Source organism: Myotis davidii, unplaced genomic scaffold, assembly GCF_000327345.1.
Source record: "Myotis davidii unplaced genomic scaffold, ASM32734v1 scaffold411, whole genome shotgun sequence".
Lineage (NCBI taxonomy): Eukaryota > Metazoa > Chordata > Mammalia > Chiroptera > Vespertilionidae > Myotis > Myotis davidii.
Genome location: NW_006282917.1, coordinates 994,737 through 1,004,720, shown reverse-complemented (window position 1 = coordinate 1,004,720; position 9,984 = coordinate 994,737). Strand labels below are relative to the sequence as shown.

The following is a 9,984-nucleotide window of genomic DNA, read 5'->3' as shown; positions in this document are numbered from 1 at the left end:
ACTCCTCCCTGGCTGCCTCCTGCTTGGTGCACTGCTACATCCCCCAAAAGATCCTGGATTGCGAGAGGGCCCAGGCCAGGCTGAGGAAATCCACCCCTCCCCCACCCTCTCTGTGCGTGAATCTGTGCACTGGGCCTCTAGTCTATAATAATAAGAGCGTAATATGCTAATTAGACCGGACAGCCGAATGACCTTCCGGACATCATTCCAGATGTCCTTCCAGATGAAGCTGCCGCAGTGGGGGCTTAGATGGAGATTGTTAGTGGTGATCAGGAAGGCAGGCAGAGGTGGTTAGGGGTGATCAGGAAGGCAGGCAGGTGAGCAGTTAGGAGTTTGCAGTTTCGGATTGCAAGAGGGTGCAGGCCAGGCTGAGGGACCCCTCTGCCCCTGTGCACGATTTTTGTGCACTGGGCCTCTAGTTTGTATATAAATCTAACAAAACATGTCTAAGATCTGCATGTTGAAACTTACAAAATGCTGATGAAAGAAATCGAAGAATGTATGTCAACTATAGCTAAAAAAAAATCAAAGAAAACTAAATCATTGGAAAGACATGCTGTGTCAAAATAGTAAGGATGCCAATTCTCTCCAAATTATTCTACAGATTTAAAGCAATTTCAATTAAAATTGCAGAATTTTTTGTATAGTCAAGCTGATTCTAAAATTTATATGGAATGCTAAAAGAACTAAAATATCTAAAACATTTTTAAAAAAGAACAAATAAGCCTTAACCGGTTTGGCTCAGTGGATAGAGCACTGGCTTGCGGACTGAAGGATCTCAGGTTTGATTCCGGCATATATATTTTTAAAAATAAATAAATAAATTTTAAGGCTAATGTATAGTGACATAGATCAGATCAGTGATTTCTTTGGGATGGGAGCAGGCATACAGAGGAACCAAAGGAAAGGATTACAAAGGGATACAGGGAAAGTCTTGGGGGTAGTGCATAGATTCATTATCTTGCTTGTGGGAACAAACTTATCAAATTGTGTACTTTAAGTATGTATAGGTCAATTATAACTCAATAAAGCTATTTTAAAATATTCTTTCCAAAGTAACATATTACTTTTATATCTACGAGGTGGCAGTTGGAACCATGGATGTTGCCAAAGTGTTTAATTCACATCCTCTAGCATTATTTAATTTTAAAAATAATATATAGGAAGAGTAAGATGAAGGTAGGTTACCATTGCAGCACATTTTATAAGATTATGATGAAAATAAAAAGGAACATAATTGTAGTAGATCTTTAGCAGATTGCTATTTATTCGTTTGAAGCTTTAGGAATAGTAAGTATGAACTGCAGAATAAAGAGCAGGTATAGTCTCTTTCCTCTGCCCCTGTCCACCAGCAATTTGTAAAGAATCAAGAGGCTGGTTGACAGTTGAACAATTCTTGACATTTTTGTAGTACCTTTGCAGAAGGCCTTATAGTATGTTATCAAACCCACCTGCCACTCCTTGTTAAAAATCTCTACACTTAAAAAATAGTAAATAAAAATGTAATTCTGTTATAACGTCATTGCTTTAGTTTTTAGTAACTAGATTGAAATTTCAGCTCCAGAATTTTCTAGCTGTCTGCAAAGTTTCCTCCAGTAGGAAAGAAGGTCTGTCACTTAGCCTACAAAAGGATAGGGAGGAATTCCTTTGACCCCCAGGCCAGTTATCTGTTAAAAAAAGAAAAGAGAGAAACTGTGATAAAAAGTAATCCACAGGCATTTTTCAAAAGCACTTTTATGATTCACATTATATATTTAACCACCTATTATTCTTATTTTATTCCCTATCATAAAAAGGAATTACTTGATTAGGTATTTATGATCTAACCCAATTTTTCACACAGATAATAATCTAAACAGCAATCATTTACAACTAACTGGGATTTAAAGCTGAATTTATTTCTATAATTTCACAACTATTAAGAAAGGGATTTGAACCAAATGATTTCTAAATTTCTTTTCAGCTTAAAAAGTCTGTACTTTTTATCAGTATTTGTTTTGTTGTAAAAAATTAAAAACCTGAAAATATTCTTGTGACATCAAAACAATCAACTAATCTTATTTATTTATTCATTATATATTTTTATTGATTTCAGAGAGGAAGGGAGAGGGAGAGACAGAAACATCAATGATGCGAGAGAATCATTGATTGGTTGCCTCCTGCACACCCCACCCCCACCAGGGTTTGAGCCCATGAGCTGGGTTTGTGCCCTGAGGGCATGTGCCCTGACTGGGAATCAAACCCTGAATCAAACTGCGAATCCAATGGTGACCTCCTGGTTCATAGGTTGACGCTCAACCACTGAGTCACGCTGGCCGGGCCAATCAACTGATCTTATAAACATGTTTCAAATACTGGTTTTCCAAGCCCATTCTACTGATTTATAGAATTTCAGCAAACACTACTGAAGTAAAAATTATTTTTAAGAACTGTAAAAGGCGTCTAAAAATGTTGTCCTGGATTTCAGATAACTTTCAGTCTAGAAAATCTAAGTAAAACGTTTTTAAGTGTAGCATGATGAGCTTAAAATGCTAACTGGAATTATGTCTTGGAAGTATGAAAAAGCACCGATCACTTGATTATACTTAACTGAGGATCTCCCACCTCATCCTCAATGAAAAGAAATAGCCAGATCACCTTGAAAATTCCACCAGCTTTAGGTTGTCGCAAAAGATCCTCAGGGCCTATTCCATCCCGGGCACAGGTCACGTACATTTCAGAGTAATCCTTCCCTCCAAAGCAACAGGAGGTGGTTTTATCCACAGGCAACTTCACAGTTTGGAGTCTTTTCCCTAGAACAGTGATCAGCAAACTCATTAGTCAACAGAGCCAAATCTCAACAGTACAACGATTGAAATTTCTTTTGAGAGCCACATTTTCTAAACTTAAACTATATAGGTAGGTACATTGTTATTAACTTCATTAGGGTCCTCCTAAGCTGGCCTTTGCTAAAAATGTCCTCAATTTGATTCTGAGGTTGACCCCTTCCACCTCTCCCATCCTCAACTCCTGCGCATGAATCCCACGCTGCGAATCCAGCCCGAATGTGCTGCGTCTCCTGTCGCCAGACCGATCGACACCCCCCACTTCTTCTAACGCCACTTCTTCAAAATAGACTTGCCCAGGCCGAAAACTGACTTCTGCGCATGGGCCATGCAGTTTCAATCGCACTGTACGTGCGCGCCTGCACGTGGTATTTTGTGGAAGAGCCACACTCAAGGGGCCAAAGAGCCGCATGTGGCTGGCGAGCCGCGGTTTGCCGACCACTGCCCTAGAGCACCAAATATTTTGTTTAAAGTCTATTTCTAGCAAATTTCCAACCTGCAAAAGCTTTCAGGACCCTTCCCAGAGTAATAGAAGAGTTTAAAGAAGTTGGTGGAGGTCACATTTCAACCATGTATTGCACCTACCTTCCCTGACAATTTGTTTTGAGCAAAAAGACTTATCTGCATAGGAAAAGAAGTTCTGACTATAAATTGGGGGCTATCTATTTGGCCTTGATTTCTAAAATCATCCAGTTGATGCCTTTGAATATAAGGTGTCCCCCAAAAATGTATACACACACTTTGAATAATTATAAAGGCAGTGTTTATTAAAATATATTTTATTTTCAAAATTGAGCTATCAGGCCCTAGCTGGTTTTGCTCAGTGGATAGAGTGTGGGCCTGCGGACTGAAGGGTCCCAGGTTCAATTCCGGTCAAGGGCACATGCCGGGGTTGCAAGCTCCATCCCCAGCAGGGGGCATGCAGGAGGCAGCCCATCAATGATTCTCTCTCATCATTGATGTTTCTATTTCTCTCTCCCTCCCTTTCTGAAATTAATAAAAAATATATTTTAAAAAACTGAGCTATCAGCTGTTATAGTGTGTATTCATTTGGAGGGATACCCTGAATATTCCTGTCTAACTTTATTAATAATGAATTTTCTCCAGTCCCTAGTGTCTGGTGTTTCTAGACATGACAGGGATTTTCCATTGTGTTGTGAGCCTACCTGTCTCAGGATCTAAACGAATCACTCTTCCTCCATTGTAACAGGCCACCCAGAGCTTCCCCTCGGCATCGATACACATTCCATCTGGGATTTGTTCGTCTTTCTCCAGCTTGTAAACACTTCTGCGGTTGGCTACGGTTTGAAAAAAAGCAACCCCCCGCCAACAACAAGCTATTCAATACTAAGCACCAAACAATGAGGAATCAAGTGATTATAAATACTGACCACTTCTGCTTATCTGGGTTCTGGTGTATGGGAACCACAGGCGGGATGGTTCAAAAGGATTCCTAACTCTAAACAATGACCACAAATCTGATGGGTACCCCTCAACAAAGGATTTTCACCACATGATTTGGGGTGGATTCATCCTTTAGGTTGGGTACAGACATGTCTATCAAAGTTTTCAGAGAGAAAAAAGAAAGCAGAATGGGGGCTTCCCCCTGCTCCCTTTTATCTCCTATCAAACTTTAATCTTAGCCCTAGCTAGTATTGCTCAGGGGATAGAGCCTCAGCCTGCAGAATGAAGGGTCCCTGTTTCTAGTCTGGTCAAAGGCACATGCCCGGGTTGCATGCTCAATCCCCAATAGGGGCTTGCAGGAGGCAGCCAATCAATGATTCTCATCATTGATGTTTCTATCTCTCTCTCCCTCTCCCTTCCTCTCTGAAATCAATAAAAAAATATGAAATAAAATAAAATACCAATATATCTTTTTGAGGCTGAACTGAATCCCCGCATGACCACCTCAGATATATAGGGTGTCCCAAAAAATGTATACATGCACTCTGAATAATTATAAAGGCAGTGTTTATTAAAATACAATTCATTTACAAAATTGAGCTATCAGCTGTTAAAGTGTGTATACATATTTTTGGGACACCCTGTACTTCAGCCTGTGGTTAGACCTTTGCAATTTTACTTACAAAAATGCCTACTTTGATTAACCTCAAGATCTAGAAGGCAACTCAATGGTGCCATGTGACCAATTCATTCACAAAAACTAGTACAATGTATGAGTTCTGTTTCTGCCTGACTAATGCTTCATAATCACCTTATCAAAACGAAATATTAGAAGTTTCTTGAGAGCTTGTTTGGAGGTTCTAGCAGGGGAGCGCAGCTACTCGTATACCCTTGACCGAAGACCAGTCCTCTCCTTGTGGGGAAGGTCGTCCTCTTCAACCCGAGCGCCAGCTTCGGGAGGGACACACATGGATCAGTGAGGGAGGAGGGGGACACCCGCCTAGCCAGCCAGATCAGCCGAATCAACCCTGGCGATCAATGGGGTGACAGATGTCGCAGCCAGATCGCCCTCACATCCTAGAAGAGTTTCTTTTGCCCTAACTGGTTTGGCTCAGTGGAGAGAGCATCGGCCTGTGGACTGAAAGGTCCCAGGTTTGATTCCGGGATGTACCTTGGTTGTGGGCACATCCCTAGTGGGAGGTGAGCAGGAGGCAGCTGATCGATGTTTCTCTCTCATCGATGTTTCTAACTCTCTATCTCTCTCCCTTCCTCTCTGTAAAAAATCAATAAATATATTTTTTTTAAAAAGAAGAGTTTCTTTCTGAAAGGAGGGGTGTTCTGAAATCAACTAGCTGGCCTTAAACAGGGAATTAGAGTATCAAAAAACATCAAAATCCAGAGGAACTTTACACTCCAAAATGCAGGACATTGCAGTGTTAAAAGTGAGGTATAATAGGAAAAATAGTAAAACCATGCATAAGTAAGATGAGAAAAACAGTTATAAAAAGAGCACTAAATATTTGAAGACAACACATTTGTACTGGAATGCTTCAGCTCTGATTAAATCTACACAAGAATCTTGTGATATTTTTCAAGTAATTTTAATTACTGGTTTTGCTCTTGTGGTTTGGCACCTTTCATGAAACAGTTTCAAGTAATCCCTTCTAAATTCTTCTCAATAATTCCTTCCTCCCAGTTTCCGACTATGGCTCATTTAGAGCCCATTGATGGACTTGAACAATCTGTAACTACTTAAAAAAAAACTTTTCCATTTTTTAAAAATCCTCACCTGAGGATATATATGTATTGAAAGTAGAGACAGAGACAGAGATAGAGATAGAGATAGAAACATTGAAGTGAGAGAGAAATATTGATCAGTTGCTCCCATATGCTCCTACTCAGGGATTGAACCCACAAACTAGGTATGTGCCCTGACTGGGAATTAAACCTGAAACCTTTTGGGTCAGTGGATAGAGCGTCGGCCTGCGGACTGAAGGGTCCCAGGTTCGATTCCGGTCAAGGGCATGTACCTTGGTTGCAGGCACATCCCCTGTAGGAGGTGTGCAGGAGGCAGCTGATCGATGTTTCTCTCTCATCGATGTTTCTAACTCTTTCTCTCCCTTCCTCTTTGTGAAAAATCAATAAAATATATTTTTTTTAAAAAGAAAGAAGATTAAAGATCTATCCATATTATGCTACCTGTGGCCACATTTAGTTGTGTTAAGAGCCATGCTTGACTGCATTATAGTCAAGTCTGTGTCATCATTACCATACTAGGATAATATCATTGGACAGCTCTCTATTTGACGAAGTAAGGATCTTTACACATGGGTGAAGGGACAGGCAGCTTACTAATGATATACATAAGAAAAAATATGAGCAGTATTAAGAAAAATAATGAAAAAGTACGTACAGATCTTTCCTGTGTGCAAGTCATAGTCAAAAGCATCCACGGAGTAGGACAGGCTGTCTATGTAATAGAAGATTTTGTGGTCCAGGGACCAATCCAAGCCATTGGAGATGTCCACCTGGTCAAAGTACTTTTCCACATGGTGGTCAGGAAAGAGGCAGTACAGGGACCCTTGGTGCCGCTCCAGAACTCCTGGGGCTGTTTCTTCAGCCATGGTGCCTACAAAACCAAAGACCGCTGAGCTCAGCCCCACAGCATCTTGCCCATGGTGGCACTATCTTTTCTTACCAGGGTTCCTTCTCACGATTAAATGAAGGAATTTATACAATCCCAATCTGGGTCCTATATTTTTAAAAAATGACAATACTGCCCAGCTGGCATGGCTCAGTGGTTGAGCGTTGACCTATCAACCAGAAGGTCACGGTCAGGGCACATGCCCATGCTGCAGGCTCAGTCCCCAGTAGGGAGTGTGCAGAAAGCAGCTGAACTGTGATTCTCATCATTGATGTTTCTCTGTCTCCCTCTCCCTTCCTCTCTGAAATCAATAAAAATATATGAAAATAAAAATGACAACTACCTTGCTTGTAATGCAAATCAAAACCACACAGGTTCTAGTTCCAGATAACAAGGAGTCCATCTGCACCAATATCATTTTCTCCCACTGAGCACAACTATACAACTTGGTCAAAATGCAAGGCATAGCTGTTTGAGAACTCCGAAAAGTAAATGTCAGGAAGTTCAGAGAAGAGCACCAGAATTTGAAGTACCACTTAGTTGGTGTTGAGTTCTCCATTTTATCCTCCAGGATGCCCCAGCACCCTGCAACTGAATTTAGCACAGTCTGAACTTGAAGTGAGTACTGTGGTGCAGACAGAGATCCAAGAGAAACCCTCTAGTTGTGGCTCCAGGAGCAGAAAAGAAAACTCCTGAGGTTCAGAGGAGTAGAAGAAATACCCTGGTTATTTTTTCCAATTGGATTTATTGGGGTGACATTGGCTAATACAATCATACAGGTTTCATGTACACAATTCTGCAACACATCATGTGTATATTGTATTGTGTGTTCATCACCCCAAGTCAAGTCTCCTTCCATCACCATTTATCCCCAATTTCCCTTCTTCTATCTCCCCCTACTCCTCTCCTTCTGGCAATTTCCACTCCCTTTTCTCCATTCTCTCACGCATTGGTCCCCAGGCAATTCTGCAGCAAGGGTAGCAACAGTAGAGTATGTCCAGCAACAGAAAACTACAGGAATCAAATATCTGAGGGGAAGGAACATTCTGGTCCATTTGGTGAAGTCAAAAGAGCAGAGCCGAACACGGTTGCTTTTATGTTCGCTCTCTCTCTGTCCTCCTGCCATTTGACCTTCGAGGGAGCACAATCATAGATATGGGTGGTTTCAGGCTGGAGGAATGAAAGGAGAGTTCCAGCAAGCTGAATGTACCCAAAGAGAGTGAAGGGGGTGTTGCACAGGAATGCAACCCCATAAAAGAGTCTGTGATCTGGACTCAGATTCTACTTGTACATGCATGGATATGATTCCAATTAGCATATCAAACAGAGAGTGGTGCTGTGGATAGAATTCATTCTAAGTCTCAGACTGACTACCAAGTGGCATGCATGTGGGACAAAACCTAATGGCACCTAAGAGAAAGCAGGTTGTAACTTGTGGTCTGAGGTCTGAGCCTAAACATACAGATTACTTACTAAAACTAATATATAAACATTCTTCATAGGATTTAAACAAGACTCAAGGTCTCATAACATAATAGTAAAAATGGTCAGGATACTGTTCAAAATTACTTGGCAACACAAAGAAGCATGAAAATCTCAATTTGTATAGGAAAAGCAGCAACAGACGCAGAGAGCAAAATGGCACAGATGTTGGAATTATTTAACAAAGATTAAAACAGCTCTTATGAGCAATTTGTAAACCATCTTGAAATAAAACTCAAAATAGAAAATATCAGCAAAGAAATAGAAGATATAAAGGATAATCAAATGAAAATTTTAGAAGTGAAAAAATAACTGAACTTAAAAAATCTTACTGGATGGACCTGACAGAAGAAAAAAGATGACAGAGGAAAGAGTCGGCATACATTATGTTAGGTCAATAGAAATTTATTTGAATCTGACCAACAGAGATAATAAAGATTGAAAAAAATGAACAGAGCTTTAGGGACCTGTAGGACAACAATAAAAGAGCTAACATACTGGTTTCCTAGAGAAGAGGAAAAAGAATACAAGGCCAAAAAATATTTTAAGAAGTAATGGCTCAAAACTCCTCAAATTTGGTGGAAAGCACAAAACTATAGATCCAAGGAGCTGAGCAAACCCAAAACAGGATAAGCCCAAAGAAACCTATACCTAGACACATCATAGTCAAATTTCTGAAAACTAAAGTAAAATAGAAATTCTTGAGATTAATGAAAGAAAAATCACATATTAAATATGGGGGAATAATGAGTTCCATGACCATAAATTTTTCAGGAGAATCCATGGAGGTCAGAAGGAAGGGACACATTTTAAATTTGCTGAAAGAAAAAAAAAGTGTCAACCTGAAATTCTATCTTCACTGAAAATATCCTTTAAGAATGAGGGTGAAAGTTTGTTCTAGGTCTGTGAAATATGCTGAACTTTCCAAAAATTCATCTGGAATAAAAAAAGACCCCGAATAGCTGCAGCGATCCTGAGAAAGAAGAACAAAGTGGGAGGGATCTCAATACCAGATATCAAGCTGTATTACAAAGCCACTGTTCTCAAAACTGCCTGGTACTGGCACAAGAACAGACATATAGATCAATGAAATGGAATAGGGAACCCAGAAATTGATCCAAACCACTATGCTCAATATTTGACAAAGGAGGCATGAACATACAATGGAGTCAAGTAAAAATACTAGAGGAATCCACAGGCAGCAAAATCTCAGACATATGCCGAAGCAATTTCTTCACCGATACAGCTTCTAGGCCAATGGAAACTAAAGCGTTAATAAACAAATGGGACTACATCAAAATAAAAAGTTTTTGCACAGCAAAAAAAAACACACAAAAAAAACTATCAACAAAACAACCAGAAAGCCCACTGCATGGGAAAACATATTTGCCAAAGTTATCACAGGTAAGAGTTTAATCTCTAAGATTTACAGGGAACTCACACAACTTAACAAAAGGAAGATAAACAATCCAATCAAAAAATGGGCAAAGGACCTAAATAGACACTTCTCCAGATAGTACATACAGAAGGCCAAGAGACATATGAAAACATGCTCAAAGTCACTAATGATCCGAGACATGCAAATCAAAACAACAATGAGGTACCATCTCACACCTGTCAGACTGGCGA

The 9,984-nt window shown here is 40.1% G+C and overlaps 1 protein-coding gene across 2 annotated transcripts in view; it reads right to left on the bottom strand.

Annotated features, from left to right (window-relative positions):
- Positions 1-1,247: 1,247 nt before the first annotated feature.
- The window catches only part of RGN (regucalcin), a 12,215-nt gene continuing 3,478 nt past the window's right edge, over positions 1,248-9,984 (bottom strand). The window contains exons 3-6 of one of the 2 annotated variants that reach the window (XM_006753323.2): positions 6,643-6,858; positions 3,992-4,123; positions 2,638-2,792; positions 1,248-1,667 (exon numbers count right to left, since the gene is read on the bottom strand). In XM_006753323.2, the coding sequence (XP_006753386.1) occupies positions 1,617-1,667; positions 2,638-2,792; positions 3,992-4,123; positions 6,643-6,858 (554 nt within the window). In that variant the 3' untranslated portion in view covers positions 1,248-1,616. The remainder of the gene's footprint in view (positions 1,668-2,637; positions 2,793-3,991; positions 4,124-6,642; positions 6,859-9,984) is intronic. The other variant, XM_006753324.2, reaches the window with a different exon arrangement.